Raw genomic sequence first — 17,116 nt, forward strand, 5'->3', positions numbered from 1 at the left:
TTGAAAGTAATCTCATGGAAGAAGACAAGAAGTTTAAAATACATTGTTTGTTGCTTATTATTGTTTATTATGAGCTCATGAAAGACTTTATTGTTACTTGTTAGATTGTTATTATGTTGTATTTGTGAAGACATTAACTACAAATCTACAATGCAACTTTTGTTTTAGTGTCATTGTGAATTTCAAATTGTGTGTTTTAGTGATATTGTGAATTTAAAATTTGCGGTGTTAATGCCTAATGACATATTGAAGATTTGAATCATTGATATATTGAAATTTGGTAGTAAATTAGTAATGCACTTCTTTGATTTATTGTCTATTTTTACTTTTTAGACCATTAAGTTGAAAAATCAAACAAAAAATTGAAAAAATTGTAAAGTTTAAAATTTTAAAAAGCCCACTAAACAGGCCCATTAAAAACCGAAATAAAAAATCGAACCGAATTAATAAAAACCGAACCGAATTAACAAAAACCGAATCGAACCGAAATATTTTGATTCGGTATTCGGTACGCAATTTAGAAAAACCGAAAACCAAAAATACCAAAAAAAAATCGAACCGAACCGAAATACAGAATGCCCACCCCTAGAGTATATATATATATTTGTCCCAAAAAAGTGTGGGCCTTATCTTAGTAAAGCCCAATCCAATTTAGCAAGAGCTTGAAGTTCAAAATAATTAAGAAAGTATTAATTTACTAAATTAATCTTATTAATTATGCATTATAAATTTAAGTACTTGTTGATTACTTGTATTTTATGTAGTTATTTAATGATAACATTAAATATTGGATGAAAATGATTAGCCTCATTTGATATTCTAAGACAAACAAGTAAAAAATATTAATAATCTATTTTTAGTATAAAGAAAACAGAAAATCTATTTAATATAATATCTAAATCAGATATCGAACATCGAATAAAAATATAAAAAATATTAAAAAATTATAGTATGAATTTAGCACGTTATAAATTTTTTACCCTTTTTATCTTTGTTGATTTAGACAGAAAATGTCCTATTTTCAACATTTGCCGCAAATATCTAGGAGCAGTCAATTTCATATTATATTATAATATATATATTTCTGCACACTTTTAACTGAAAAAACTAACTGCTGCAAAAAGTTTGAAGTTGGAAATTAATTTAATATTTTAATATATACGTACATTTTATGATTTTAAGATATTTGAAAATTATAAAATATTGATATTACGATAATAGGAAGCAATATGAAAAATAATATAAGTTAAAAACTTCTTATATTACTATGGTAAAGAAGTACACATCAAAAATAAAAGAAAATAAATATTTTGAGACGAAAAAAGGGTAAATCTTGAATTGAGACGACAAATTCAATAGTATTGGTAGATTTTAAGGTGTTACAATAACGGTTGATTTTCCCTTCGATGAAATCCAATAGTAAAATGAATAGCGATGAATTCAAAATTTCAAATTTGTTATAAGTTTTCATAAAATAAGATATAAACAGAGTGATGTGGATAAACTCTAGTTATACCAGTGTATTTTTTTTACACGCAAAATTCAACCAAATACTACCTTCTATCGAACTCACGAGCATAATAAACAATATATTCAGTAAATCCTGAAAGTGAGATTTGGAAAGATAGAGATCTACAACGTGCTTTTTTATTTGATTTCATATAATAACTATGTCATTCAATTTTGAATATACACAGATAAATAATTAAACTTATATAAAGTTGAACAAATAAATATGTGTACACTTAACCTCTAATGTCAATTTACATGTAATATGCACATTCTACGTAACATCCTACCACAAATATTAATGAAAGTCAAATTAAAACACATATTTTATGCCATTTAAATTTGCCACTAACTTAGAGGTGAGATTTGAGGTGTTGTGGTGGCAATTTTCAAAAGCATATAGTAGTCTAGTATACTAGTTAAAATAAGGAAAAAAAAACACATAAAATGGCATCTCATTCATTGTTCCATTAAAATACACATATTTCAAGTGCCTTCCATTGAAGGTTATAATATATCATGATGTATATAGTACTATTACTTCTTTTTTCTCCATTAAAAATCATCAACAATATCCTTTTCTCCACAAAAGTACTACACATGTAACCCACTACTACCAATACTCCCAACTTCAAAAGAAAAAAAGACAAAAAGCTAAAGCATTATCTAAAAACTCACATGTCAATGTGCTTCAAAAATATAAATTATACATATTTTTTTTTAAAAAAAGAAAGGACCTAAGTAAAGAAATAGAACTAGCTATCAACACAATGATACATCATATGATTAATTTTTATCACCACCTTCTTCTAACACCTTGCCTTGGCTTTGTAATCGAATCGCAAAGTCAGAACTTAAAATTTATAATATAATTTCACCATTATAATCATCGTTTCACCATTACAATCATCGTTACTTGAGCCAGAATTTAAAGGTCATAATATAACTCCACCATCACAATCATCGTTATTTGGCTTGTTGTTGAGTCAGAATTTAAAGTTTATAATATTCTGAAACCTCCACCTCCTCAATTACCATATATTTGGCCCATTATCTAGTCAGAATTTAAAATTTATTATATTCTGAAACTTCCACTGCCGCCTACTTTGGCTCGTTATCGAGTCAAAATTTGAAGTTTATAGAATCTATCTCCGCCCTTGACCGGAACCTCCGGCACCGGAACCTCCACCGCCGCCGCCACCCATACCCATATGATTATATGACCCATGACTACCATACATTTGATGACCACCTTGAGGATGATACATCATGGAACCACCCATACCACCATACATACCACCACCACCACCGTTATACCCACCCCCAGAACTAACACCACCACCACCACCACCTCCCGCCGTATCTCCACCACCCCCATCTTTCTCCCCTGTACGACCCATAGTAGTTTTTTCCCCTTCCATTTCTCTGTATTTGGCCAAGTAAATCTTCAATGGCTCAACATACTCTTCGAATCCTAAAGTTGTCATAGCCCAAAGCAAATCATCACCGTTAATCGTCTTCCTCTTCTCTCTCTGACACTTATCCGATGCTTCTCCGGTAATGAAACTGATAAATTCCGATACACACTCTTGAACTGTTTCCTTAGCATCCTTCGAAATTTTCGCGTTCGCCGGTAAAGCTTTCTTCATAATTCTGCTCACGTTTGCTATCGGAAGGAACCTGTCTTGTTCCCTTGTTGATCCTTCACTGTTCGCGTTATTGTGACCTCCTGATTCGTTGTCTGAATCAGCCATCGCCAATCCCCAATTTCTCCAAATTCAAAAAAACGGTACTCCACAAAAAACTGCTAAAACAACAAAAACGAAAAAAAAAAACTTTCTCACCGTACCGGAAATGTTAACTGGGTATGGATTTTCCGGCGAGAATTTAAAAGGGGGAAGTAGATTTTCCGGCGAGAAAAATCCAAATTGTATACAAACAGATGGAGCAAAAACAGACAAACAAAAATTCGGGAGAAACGTTCGCCGGGAAATATTTTCCGGCCGGGGAGAGAGAGAGAGATGAGAGAGAAAAGAGCAAGAGAAAATGCAGGGTCCGTTGGATCGTGGGGTATAATATTCAATCGGGTACGACACGTGGCGGATTTAAAACCGTCCATTTGGTGATAAGGGTTAGATAACGTGGGTGAATCTGGACCGCAATTAAAGGTGGGGAGATAGATCTTGACGGTTCAAAAAAGTAGTCACGTGGTGGGTGTGAAAAAAGAATTTCTATAGATTATGTGGGGAAGTTATGTTATTTGACTAAAACATTTTTTTTTATTTAAGATTAGTAAATTTTTTTTTGGTTGATTAATTATCGATATTAGATAAGAATTTACGTTATTGAGGATATAACTTTAGATAAGACAGTGTGGAGAATGTGTGCGTATGAGGGTAGAAGGTTAGTAGGTTTGCTGATGTATGTCGTTTTATCAGTCATATAGTATTGTAGTTTTTGATTTGGAAAAATGCACAAGTATCTGAAATATCAGAGACACACATATGCCATACTAAGGTCCTATTACCCTATAAACTTATTTTATAAATAATTTTCTACCCCTTTACGACCTATGTGGCACTATCTTGTGGGCCCAATGTGTGTTGACATTTTTTTTCAAACTAGTGTAACGTAGGCCGAAAAGGGTTAAAAAATTATTTATAAATTAAGTTTAGGGGAGTAATAGGACCTTAATATAATATAAATGTAACTCTGGAATTTCGGACATAGGTTAGGGGATACTTATTTTTCCCTTTTGATTTCGATATCTAATATCGTCTATTGTCTATGGTGTTGTAGGTTTTATATTATTTCTTCTGTTAGTTATTGTGTTTCTTTTTTCTATATACTTGAGTTTGTTGCACTTGAGGCGAATGTCAATAGTCTCTTCGTTTTTTCGAGGTGTTGTTAAGGTTTGAATATGTTACCCTCCTTAAAATGAAATTTATGAGATTTTATCAAATATATTGTTGTTATCGTTAATATTTAACTAAGTATATTTAATTATTGATTATGTGGAAGGTATATTTTTGATCTATTAGCTTGTGAATTCTCATAAATTTTGAGAAATGCTAAATTATTTCATTATTTTACTACTCATGTGTAATATTAAAATTGTACTATTATTCTTATATTTTAGGATACCATACTTTCTAAAAGAATAGTTCATCTATAAGATAAAGTTTATTACATTTTGATCCCTTTGTAATTTAATTCTTTAAATTTAGCCCCTAATTTTGATCAAAGTACATCAAACCTTAATTAATTGAATTGTGCATTTTTTATTTCTTTACTTGTACAATTATTCCAAACTCAATGATAATTAATTAAAATTTTATAAATAGTCAAGTATAACATAGTTTTAACAAAAAGATATACAAATACACACTTTTTTGGTTAAAGATTAATATAGTATGATTTGATAGAAAATGATTTTCCTTTCGGTGAATCGTACATGGTTGTGAATCCGAATGTCTCATTCGAATATTAGAAGATCCTTTTTTTCTTTTACTTTTAATTTTAAAAAACAAAAAAGTAGATATATCCTTCATATATATATTTTAAATTTATAAAACAAAAAAAATATATCCTTAATTCATATATATATATATATATATATATATATTAATTCATCTTAAAGAACAAGATGTACTCTTAACCTAAATTCATCGAACTTAATTAAACTAAAACAAAAATTAGTTATGAATAACTTTTGTAGTCAACCAACAAAATTCGATACTAATTCTATTTATGACAAATTTTATTTATTAGGTTATATTCCTTGGGGATGGGAAAGTGATATTTAACGTAAATATCAAACTAGTATATTATAATCAGTGACATAATAATTAATATTTCTGTATTCTTAATTAGTAATTTTTAGGTTCAAATTTTAAATATAAAGTCCCTTATGATATAAACACTTTACCTTTAAAATGAAACTTTTTATGACAAATACAAACTAATCAATTCTCAAAACAGATATCAAACATCGAATATGTATGAACCGCCAGATGTTATTGATTGTGAGAGGTGTGACCCATTAGTTGATTGATCACTACTTATAAATTAAAAATAAGTATTGCCCCAAAATGCATTATATATATGGTGACAACCAAAATAAAATTTCCTATGGATAAGACACCAATATCTCAATTGGGAACTTTCCTAATTTTCCCTTGTGAATCTTTCAACAAAGATGTTTATTTTTTCCTCTAAATTTCATGTAAAAATATATAACAAGAAAAGAAGATGAAACTCTAAAGTGTAACAAAAGAAAAATACTTTTGACACCTTGACCTAAAATAATTATATTTGGAAGTCAATATCATTTCTTTCTCATGTAGAAGTGTATATGAAGAGACTTATAAAGACTCTTTCAAATCTTTTCACTTTAATTTTCTAGTCAATATGTCTCCTCTAAAGTTTTTTTTACAATGCCCTACCACTAAAAATATCTCCATGTTCAAGATTTTTCTTCAACCAATTAAGCATTTGTCATTATTTTTGATGTGAATTTAATTTTATTAATTTTTTTCTAACACAAATGCATATTTTATATGTAAAAATACTTCAATTTAAATATAGTAATTTTAATAAGATATTTCTATATCCATATAAAGTATAACTATCATTAATTCTCTAAAAAAGATTTTTTCTTTTTTAAATTTAATGAAAATATAAATTGAAATAAATCGAGTTATTTATTTGGATAATAATAAAGTGACGTGAATTATAAAATTTTCGCATTGCTGATTCTGACTAATTTGAGATTAAGACGTAATTGTTATAGTTGTCGTAAGCTGACATCCTGTTTTGATTGTTTTATTTTTTCAATTAAACTTGAAAACGGTCCAATTCAAATTCCACAAGAGGTTTCTCCTTGTTCTTTTTCTCTTCTCGCTCATAGTTGGTGAGGGTAATTTCATATGCAAATTTGAAGAAAATAAAATATACACATATAAATTTGAAGAAAATAAAATATATACAAATCTTATTTTTACTTTGTGAAGGTAGATAGATTTTATTTTATTTTAAAAAAAAATCTCCACAATTTCTAGAGAAAAAGAAATACTTAATTAAAGTAATTTCCATACCACATGAATATTAATTGCGGTGTAGTAACGACTGCTTCATCATTTATATAAATTTTAGATTCAAATTTTAAATATGAAAAAAATCTTGTGAAGGTCGTCACTCCAAATGGACCTAATAATACGTAATTTAAATTTAATCGAATCTCAAATATAGACTCTAAATAAAAAATGGGAAATTAAAGAAAGAAAATAATTTCCATGTATTGATTACAAAAATTACTTTTGCAACACTACATATATCTCCACCTTAGCTTATGGACAAAATGATTTTTTCTTTTTCTTCTTCCACTAATATGTATAAATATGCTTTTATATTGCGCAAATTATTAAAATGTTCACTAATAAAATAGTTCTTTGCATGTGCATATTGATTATTTATTTATATTAGATATAGAAAAAAGTGCACCAAAGGTTGGTAATTTGAGTTGCCATGATTAAAAATGTTAATTAATGTTAATCATGAATCATGATTATTCCTTCTGAATTTTCATTACTAAGGATTAATTTAACCACCTAAATTGTAGGCCCATAAGGCTATATTCCAACTTTAATTTATAACTCTAAAATTTATTAAAACACTATAACCATCTTGAGATTACGAGTGTCAAATGAGTGGATCAATTCGAAACTGATCCATTATAATCCGGTCAAAGATCTGCCCTGCCCTGCGCAATAGGTAGGGCAAGGTTGAGTTGTGGGTGGGAAGTAGGGTGGACCGAACTCAATATTTTGCCTGGAAAATCAGGATATATAGATGTTTATTTGGTTAGAATATCATTGGAATTTCAGCCCGGCCTGGTATTTAGGCTGGCTTGTGGATCGGTCTGATCCGGCCCGCTAGACACATGGTCTAACTTTGAGTACTTGTCTTAGGAAAAGATGAAAGGAAAAAAAAATTCTCCGCTATTACTCTTGTAAAAATGTCTTTTAAAAAATGAAAGAGTTTATCGATTTTTTAAAAATAGATTTAAAAGGAAAGAAAGACAAATAAACTAAATCTGAATAAGTCAGATTTTAATGTAGTTACCTAAATCAAAACAACTAGTACCAAATAAACACATTTATACTTTCTATACATTTCTACATGTAGGAGTATATTAATTGTTAAATCCATTTTAGAGTTATACACGTTTGTTTTTCCATTTCCTTCACTAATAAAACCTTCTAATTAGAGGAACCATGGAGTTTGGGAAAATTAGGCAAGAGTTAGGATCAAACATATACTAAGACACTAAGCAAAATTATATCTTGGTTTAGTGCTTTACCTAATTAAAGATACAAAATTAGGGCCATAATTATTTGGATTAGTGGAATATAATATGTAACCTATTTTTCAAAGAAGTAGTAACATTTTTGTTTTTATAGTGACCCCATTTACCACCTTGTCATATAGTAGTCAATATTCATATATATATATATATATATATATATATATATATATATATATACTTGCTCTCTCTCCGATTTTCATATTAGAATTTGACTAAATTTATAAAATGATGCTTCCAACAATTTTTTTTTCTATTGTTAAAAACACGAATTCAACATCTTGATATAAAATGAAAAAATCTTAACCATTTTTATATAACTTTGTTGTAGTGTTTTGGGACATGACCTTATGGCACAGGATCACATCATAGCCCCATATCAATGTTTTGTTTCTATTTAATAGCAAATGTACGTGTCTCACCAAGGGCAACAAATGCAAATTAGCTAATTTATTGACCTTCTAGATATTGCAATATTTTCTTTTTAGTCTGCTTAAAAATAATATCTATTCTAAATCACAAAAATAAAAAGTATATCAAGTTTTTTTTCCCGATAAATAAATAAATAAATCATATCACACATCATGGTTAAAAAATATGATTATGCATATACTTCTAGACAAACGAGTTACACTAAAACTCATAGAAATACATATATATTCAGGAAAAAAGGATCCATGAATATATAAATTATTTGTATATTTAGGGGTCTTTGTATACATAATTTTTTTTTTTATGTTAAACATAATTTTAATTTTCATTTAAATTTTAAATATCAAATATCAACTAATTTACGCGGAAACAATTGATAAATAATGCTATAGAGATATTTTAGGAACTCCCCTTATACTTATAGTCAGTAACAAAAGAGTCCGTTGGCACAAATGTGTCCAACTTTGAACAGTTAAAAAGGCTATAAGTTCGATAACATATTTGAGTTTTTTCGGTCAAACTCCAATTCTTCAGCTTCTCAGAACAGACTTGACACATTTGTAATTCTTGTCATGTTCAATATGTTCACATGAACATGCTGTAATTTTCAAGTAAACGCGTCTGAAATGCTCGAGTTTGATATTAAACATACATTAAGATGGATCACATAATGTAGAAAACACAGTACTAAAATGAAATGAACACCAAATATGATCAGCATATGAATAGTTCTTAAGTGAAAAACCAGAATCAACTCTACCAAATACCTCATCAGCCAATGCATCTTCCCGTTCAACATAATTCCTTGATTACTCCGACAAAATCTCATAAGGAATTTCTCCATCTGTTGCTACCAAGAGTAAATACTTCAACATTTGATCAACTTGTACTCTTTGGCACGTAATAACCTCTCGTGGCACGTAAGTTGTTACTGATATAGGCCTTATGTAATCCCTTGTGAAGGATTGAACACATAGAGAAAATCATCACCAAAAATATCACACAAGCACAATAATCCATGACATGACATGTTTTGAACTGTCTGTAACTATTTTCATGTTCTGTAGAATTATCATAGTATGTGAACAAAAGACTGTCCTGTTAGAAACAGGATGGTCCCGGTGACTATTACCTATCCATATAGCAACTGGTCTTGAGTGCTGGAAAATTGATATGGAAGTCATGGTTGTGGCGTTACATTATGTTCTGAAACGCCTGTTTATTCTACGAATAATAGTGTTTCAGAAAATCATTAAGTGAAGTGGTTCTGAACATGTTTTTAACAGTTGTAGGCTAATGTTTTATCTATGTATCTATTCAGACATACAGTACCATATTATGAATCGCGATGTAGGAAACTGAGTTTGATATACTGCTTGTGTACATGAAGAACCCAAAAATCATTTCATCCACCTCACTTTTAGGCAGCCTAATGTAGTCCAGTGTCAAAGGATTGTACACATAAAGTGCATTACTAAACAAAGTATCACTTATGCACAATAGTCTTTCACAAGAACCAAACACTTTGAATCTTGATATACTGTATGCAAAAGGGATGCTGATTTTCCTTAAAACATCTTCAACACCATGATCAGAGAATTCAAGAAAGTAAAGTTGTAAAATTCAACAGCTCTGGATCATGAGACAAGTTGTAAAATGATTTGCAAACAAATGTGAATCGAAATAAGATGTTACGGGAAGCCTGGATGCAATGTCAATGACAATTTCTTGAGGCAGACAATCAAATCCATATTTAGAGGAAGCTACTTCTTCAGATTGACAATTCATATTCTTCATTTGTGTATCCATTACTAATACACAAAAGAAGTTGGGATGACATACTGCTTGTGTACCTGAAGAAGTTACGAGTTTAGGTGATCTCCAATGAACTACAGAGAGATTCACACCATCATTGATTTTGAAACTTTACATATTAAGTATCTAATGAACATGAAAATGCTGTAATTTTCAAGTAAACACGTCTAAAATGCTCGAGTTAGATATCAAACATACATTAAGAAGATCACATAATCTAGAAAACATAGTACTAATTAGAATGAAAATCAAAATGAAAAGACACCAAGTATGATCTGATTTTGCTACAGATCTTCAGAGTCAGGGATATCAGCCCAATTAAGGCAGCCAACATGAACGATTGCCCGAAAAGTATTAGGCATCTCCTAAAGACACAATTTGTAGGATCATATGAAACACTTTCTCCCTTCTAGCTTCCTCTTGCTTAGTTGAATCTTACGATCTTAGTTAACGATCTTGGGCTAGCAGAAGGTTTACCAATTGTACTTTTCTTCTGCTATTCTCTACAACATGTGCAAATTCAATAGCTATGGATGATGAGACAAGTTGTAAAATGATTTGCGAACAAATGTGAATTGAAGTAAAGATGTTATGGCAAGCCTGGATGCAATGTCAATGACAATTTCTTGAGGAAGGCAAGCAAATCCATATTTATAGTCAGTAACAAATGAGTATGCTCTTAAATACTATGTCTTTTAGTGTTTCAAGAGCCATCTTTTAGGAACTTGTAATGTATTCAGTGTTTACTTTGTTATTTGTGCACAAAGTAGGACTCTTGAATTTCTCTTTTGACAATTATGTTATAGATATGCTTTGAATTAGTGATGTGCATCATCTTATGACACAAATCTGTACTTCTGGTCACGGCTTGCAAGTTCGATGACATATTTGAATTTTTTTTCGCTCTTTAATCCAAATATCTTATAAGTTCAAATCCAACAAACTCTTAAATACTATCGTATTGTCGGACTCAAATTCTAAAGATTCTCATAACAGACTCGATACGTTTTGAACTGTTTGTAACTATTTACATGTTCTGTATTGATTATCATAGTAAGTATGTGAACAAAGACTGTCATGTTAGAACAAGTATAAGATTCCAATTTCCATGCTATATGCCAAATTCTTGATTATATCCAAGTTTGCTTTAAAATATTCTTATTTTTTTTAAAGACTATCTTAAAAGAAAATATATTAAAATCCTCCTGAATTATATTCCTTCGGCTAATTTAAGTATCAGTAGAGATGAAAACAGTAGATAATAATTTCTTTTGATTTGTTCTAGCTTTGTTGGATAAAGTTACTTGCTACGTGTTAGTGTGAGGTCAGATATAGTGTGTAATGAGTTAAGGTCCGCACCCGATTATTAAGAAAAAAAGTCAGTGTCATGAGCAAGAATATGCTTTAGCTATCCAAAAGAATATGCTATACAACTTTGTTTCTAAAACAAGAAGAATCCATAAAATTCATCACCTACAATAGTCTTTTTTTTTTTTGTCAAAAACATTTTAATTTTCTCCATTTCCAAATTCCTTCATTTTCTCTGTTTTATGGATATACAAATCAAGAAACACAAATTTCAATATGATCAAACTCATCTTATACATGGATTTAATTCCCTACCTCAAGAAATTATCCTTGACATAGCCTCAAGGCTTCCTATAACATCTTTAGTCCAATTCATATTATCTTGCAAATCATTTTACAACATGTTACATGACATAAACCTTGTGAATATGCACAAGAATCGCGTAGTAGAGACCGGTCCTTGCATCATTATACACGCGGATTACCCTTTGAGGAATCAACTCTATTTTCTTGAATTCTCTGATCATCGCGATGTTGTGAGGAAAATCAGGACACCTTTTGCTAACTATGTGCCTGAATTTAAAGTGGTTGGTTCATGTCAAGGACTATTATGCATATGTGATTCTTTGTTTAGTGATGCACTATATGTATACAATCCTTTTACAAGGGATTACAAACAACTCCCTAGATCAATCGAATTCGAGGTACAAAAATTGGTTTTTGGTTTTGGATTTCATCCTGTTACTAAAGAGTATAAAGTGATCAAGATCATAAACTATGCCAACATGTATTATAATGAACCTGGAGGACGTTATCATCGTAGGTTTCGAGTCCCTTTCTTTGGTAAATCAGATGTTCAAGTACTTATTCTTGGTACTAACAACAAATGGAGGAGCGTTGGAGAAGTTGTTTATCGTTTTGATCAGAGTTCTCAAGGAATTCTGTTGAACGGGAAGATGCATTGGTTGACTCGATTTGGTAAGTATCATGGACGTCGTGATAGGCTTATTGTTTCGTTTGATTTGGGTAACGACGTGTTTGGTGAAGTACCAAAAGTTGATTTTGATGTCAAGCCAAGAATTGTTCAGTATCATTTAGCAGTACTTGGAGATTGTCTTGCTGTTGCTCTAACTTTGCCTCATTATAAAGGGGGAGGATTTGAAATTTGGGTAATGAGAGAATATAATGTGAAAGAATCTTGGATGAAAGAGTTTAGAATTGGAGCTTATACACCAAATCCAAATTGTGTAACACAACATGTGCAACCATTGGTGAAAGTTTTATGTTTGTTGAAGAATGGAGAGATCTTGTTAGAGTACAAAGGTGGAAATCTTGTTGCATATGATCCTAAGACTTGTGTCTTTAGGACTTTAAGGTTTCAACGGATGCCTGATTTGTTTCAAACATTTGTTCATGTTGGTTGTCTTAATTGGATTGATATTCCACCTCAGGGGCGGAGCTAGCTAGGATGGGAAGTAGGGGTTCGGCAGAACTCAGTAACTTTGGTTCAAATCCTGTATATTTGTTAAAAGATCCATTGGAATATGTGTAGAATTGGATCATCAAACTTGTTTTGGGGTTCCCTCTTGGTGTATGGTACACGCATTGGGGTCCAACTAAAACTAGATTCGCGTTGGATAGTGGGGTAAAATGATTCCTAACAAAGGCGACTCTGTATCTAGATCATCAAACTTATCACAAACCTTTATTAAAGCTTAGTCATATATGTTTAATGACATTTCAACTTTGTTGCTTTGTCTTCTGAAAATTGTTCTGTGTGTAATATACAATAGAAGTTGCTTATTTCAGTTATATATGTTTAAAGATCTTCTGATTATGTCATCCCGTGTTTGATATCAACGTTGAACATTTAGAGTACTCATATCGGAAAATCATAGCCTGTAAAAGGAGTGGTTTCAGTAGAAGTTGGTTCCTCAAAAGTCATGATTGAGATGCCATAAATAAAGTCCTCAAAAGTGTGAACTGTATCACCATCTGTTTGACAATGTCTAGTTTTCGAGTTGTTACCTGAAGCATGTTTTTGCTTTTGTCAAAAGACTGATTATGTATATCTGTGCTATATGTTGATCGAATCCCCTTGGCTTCTTAGTGTGTTTACTTCTGCGTACTTCTGAGATCTCAAAATCTTCATTTTGGCCTTAAATTTTTTGTCAATTCCATGTTCTTCATTAACAAATAAGGAAGGGCAACATCGGGTCACTAATATTGCATCGATAGTATAGAATTATATACATCGTCAATATAAGAAAAACCAACGAACATGATTGGCCGACATAACATACCAAACCCTTGATTCATACAAACACAAACCTTCCAAATGCTACACTCCACCATTTGGACACTTCCCTTTACCATTTTCCTCTGCAAAAAAAGTCACCATATAAATTCTAACATTTTCTTCTTTGGACTTTGTTCCTTAGTCGCCCGTTCGGCTCCCTTTCTACATCATGTATGAAAATTTAATAAACAAAATGCCAAATACTAGCCATTTTCTTCCTATATCTACACATTTCAACCCCTCATAAGTCATAACAAGTGAGAAAAAAAGTCCTCCTTTCTTCGTCGTGGCATGAACTAATTTGCTTGGTTCAATTCCGCCCCTAAAACTAGCTCCTACTCCTTCATGGGAAGGCCGAACAACGATCCTACTATTTCAGGTCCTTCAATTGTACTGCTGCAACAAAGATTCAGACAATTGGAAAAAGCAAAAGAGCAGAGAAAAAACAGAACAAGTAAATTGTTCTCACAGCCTCAACTGATGACACAAATCAAGAATCATGCATCTGTCAAGCCAGAATTCACACACGAACTGATTTTCGATCAGAAATGATCGATTCTGATCAAGATAAGTTCTTTCTTGAACTCAGTTTGAATAACAAACACAGAAGCTACCAAGTCAGAAAGACTCAACCTTTGTGGCGAGCGTTGACAGCTAAATGTAAATATGAAAATTCTGAGATTGATACTTCTCTCCATCTATAGCGCACACGCGATACTTTTTTATACACGATCATATCAGTGTAGTTTAAACTGTTATAGCAAGTTCGTTACCATTTCTTCCAGGTTCCTAAGCAATGCTTATTACGTATATAGTTACCTTATAAGTGACACGATTATGTAAATTCTTTTGGAAACGAACTAAAAAGAAAAGTTAAGTAAAACAAACAAATTGAAAAGAGCGGAATGATTAAATGTGAAGATTATGAAATCTTGGCTTTTGCATATATATATATATTACATGAAAGACATGCAGTAGCTCCACAATTTTTACAGATAAAAGAGAGTACTAAGTTCATTTTCCGGGTACAAAGTTTGTGGCGTAAGCCCAAGCATTGTTGGCAACTGGATCAGCAATGTGGTCGGAAAGGTTCTCAATTGGACCTTTTCCAGTAACAATAGCTTGAACGAAGAAACCAAACATCGAGAACATAGCTAATCGTCCATTCTTGATTTCCTTGACCTTCAACTCAGCAAATGCCTCGGGATCATCAGCAAGGCCCAGAGGGTCAAAAGCACCCCCCGGGTAGATCTTGTCGAGGCCTTCACCTAATGGACCTCCACCAACTCTATATCCTTCAACAAAGCCCATTAACACAACTTGTGATGCCCAAATGGCAAGTATGCTCTGAGCATGGATAAGGTTTGGGTTACCAAGGTAGTCAAGACCGCCTTCGGAGAAAATTTGAGATCCAGCCTTGAACCAAACAGCTTCACCAAATGTAACACCATTCTTAGACAATATTTCAGGGAAAACACATCCCAAAGCACCAAGCATAGCCCAACGACAATGTATCACCTCAAGCTCACGGTTCCTTGCAAATGTCTCAGGGTCAGCTGAGAGTCCAGCAGTGTCCCATCCATAGTCACCTGGAAACTCACCAGTCAAGTATGATGGTGTTTGCTCAGAAAATGGTCCCAAGTACTTTGGCCTGTCTTCTCCATACCTATTTGATCGTCATGTGATCAGGAGGTCAAGAATATACGTCATGAAAGTAGTTGTACACTAATAGACTTAATGTGGTCGTCTAACCCTTTATTAGTATAGTACTGACAATTTAGTGCACCAGACTGTATTTAACTTGGCTTTCAATCACATTTATGTTGTTCAACTTTGTGTGAGCAATAGTAGACGCTTAAACTTGTATAAACTTGAACAAATAGACACACATGTCCAACATGACATTTTTTGTCCTACGCTATCGTGCCACGTAGGACTCATGTATCCACCTGTTCAAGTTTATACAAGTTTAAGTGTCTACTATTGTTGCAGACCCAAAGTTGAAGAACATAAATGTGAAATGAGACCAAATTAAAGGGTACGCGTATTTATTATGCCTATAATCAACACTAAAGACATTATATTTCTATGTCACAAAATAGTATTTGACATGATTATTTCAAGGTTTTGCATTGTTTTTCCATTTTTTTCAAAAAATGGAAATAATAATATGACTAAATGAACAATGAATAATTCATTAAAAATTAACAATAATATGATTAAAAATATAGTAAATGATAAATTAAGAAATTACCATATGCTTTGTGGTGCACTTTTGACAGTACGTCTCATGGTGATACGTCCACCTTCAAAGCTACCAATTTTCCTAATAAATTCATTTTGTGACTTAAGTGCTGTTTGGCCAGCAAATGCAGAATGTTGAATTGCAGAAGTAGCCATTTTTATATTTTCTTTGAGATGATGCTATTTTTTTTTTTTTTTTGCAATATGAAGAAATGTACTATATATTAAATGGCTTGGAAATGAAGGTTTTTATATGAAAATAAATGGATTTTGAGGATAAAAAAATGTACACCTAAGCAGAAGCTTATTGGTTAATGTATTTTGGATTTGGATTTCCTTTATGTGATTTTTTTAGTAGTGAAAGAGTGAGGCCTTTGTTTTGCCATGTGGCTGTCATATATCTCTTGGCTGAGATTGTTTCTTTTAGAATGAACCATTTTTACATGTTCCGGTGAATAGAATTACGTGATATTTATTGTTGGTGGGAGCTGATTGAGATGTTCAAAATATGGTTCAAACTCTACGATCGTAAAAATAATAATATGAAAGGACCATGTTGACGTTGACAAAATTACCTGTTACAATGAGAGGTGACATCCTGATAAATATCATGCGAAATTAGTTAAAGTGCTCGAAATCTAGCTCGGACACAATGATCATAAACTAAGGACTATGTTACGTGTTTGATAAATACAGAGTTTACAAAATTAACTATAAACTTCATCGCTAAATAACTAGTATCTAATATTTTTTTTTAATAATATGTTGTCAATTTGTCACTAAATAGAAATAATGATAAATTTTATTATTTAATTATAAAATTTATGTATGGCTAATTTATATTTCTTTAATATTCTTTGCTAACAAGTTTGATCTAATCTAGTTAAAGTTTAAGATAGTTACAATTACACACATTTGGAAGAAGTCAAACAAATGTGTAGATATTTTTTAAGATGAAAGTCACAAATATAAAAAAAGATTTGTTAATATGTGAAGATACATTCCCACCAAGAAAATAAAATTTATTTTCTGGCTAATAGAGACCTCTCTTCTTTTTTTTTTTTCCCTTCTAGTGAGTTTTTAAAAATTAAATTGGTTCTTCACAATAAAAAGATGTATTTTATATATTATTATATATATATATA

At 31.4% G+C, this 17,116-nt stretch overlaps 3 protein-coding genes across 3 annotated transcripts; 1 reads left to right on the plus strand and 2 right to left on the minus strand.

Annotated features, from left to right (window-relative positions):
• Positions 1 to 1,946: 1,946 nt before the first annotated feature.
• On the minus strand, positions 1,947 to 3,574 carry LOC107005242 (nuclear transcription factor Y subunit B-3-like). The gene has a single exon (XM_015203781.2). It carries the CDS (start codon positions 3,261 to 3,263, stop codon positions 2,655 to 2,657), a length of 609 nt encoding a protein of 202 aa, XP_015059267.1. The 5' UTR covers positions 3,264 to 3,574; the 3' UTR covers positions 1,947 to 2,654.
• An 8,282-nt stretch (positions 3,575 to 11,856) lies between these two features.
• Positions 11,857 to 12,891, plus strand: LOC107006890 (F-box protein At3g07870-like). The gene has a single exon (XM_015205405.2). It carries the CDS (start codon positions 11,857 to 11,859, stop codon positions 12,889 to 12,891), a length of 1,035 nt encoding a protein of 344 aa, XP_015060891.2.
• Positions 12,892 to 14,633: 1,742 nt separating this feature from the next.
• Positions 14,634 to 16,208, minus strand: LOC107007289 (chlorophyll a-b binding protein 5, chloroplastic). Its single transcript, XM_015205846.2, has 2 exons — positions 15,982 to 16,208; positions 14,634 to 15,393 (listed from the first exon to the last, which is right to left on the minus strand). The coding sequence occupies exons 1-2, from the start codon at positions 16,125 to 16,127 to the stop codon at positions 14,742 to 14,744; spliced, it is 798 nt and encodes a 265-aa protein (XP_015061332.1). The 5' UTR covers positions 16,128 to 16,208; the 3' UTR covers positions 14,634 to 14,741.
• Positions 16,209 to 17,116: the final 908 nt, after the last annotated feature.

The sequence above is a fragment of the Solanum pennellii genome, chromosome 12, assembly GCF_001406875.1.
Source record: "Solanum pennellii chromosome 12, SPENNV200".
NCBI lineage: Eukaryota > Viridiplantae > Streptophyta > Magnoliopsida > Solanales > Solanaceae > Solanum > Solanum pennellii.

Coding starts and splice junctions, on each gene's coding strand:
- LOC107005242 (XM_015203781.2), bottom strand. CDS start 3,263: ATGGCTGATTCAGACAACGAATCAGGAGGTCACAATAACGCGAACAGT.
- LOC107006890 (XM_015205405.2), top strand. CDS start 11,857: ATGCACAAGAATCGCGTAGTAGAGACCGGTCCTTGCATCATTATACAC.
- LOC107007289 (XM_015205846.2), bottom strand. CDS start 16,127: ATGGCTACTTCTGCAATTCAACATTCTGCATTTGCTGGCCAAACAGCA. Junction 15,394..15,981: donor AGTGCACCACAAAGCATATG/GTAATTTCTTAA, acceptor ACGATCAAATAG/GTATGGAGAAGACAGGCCAA.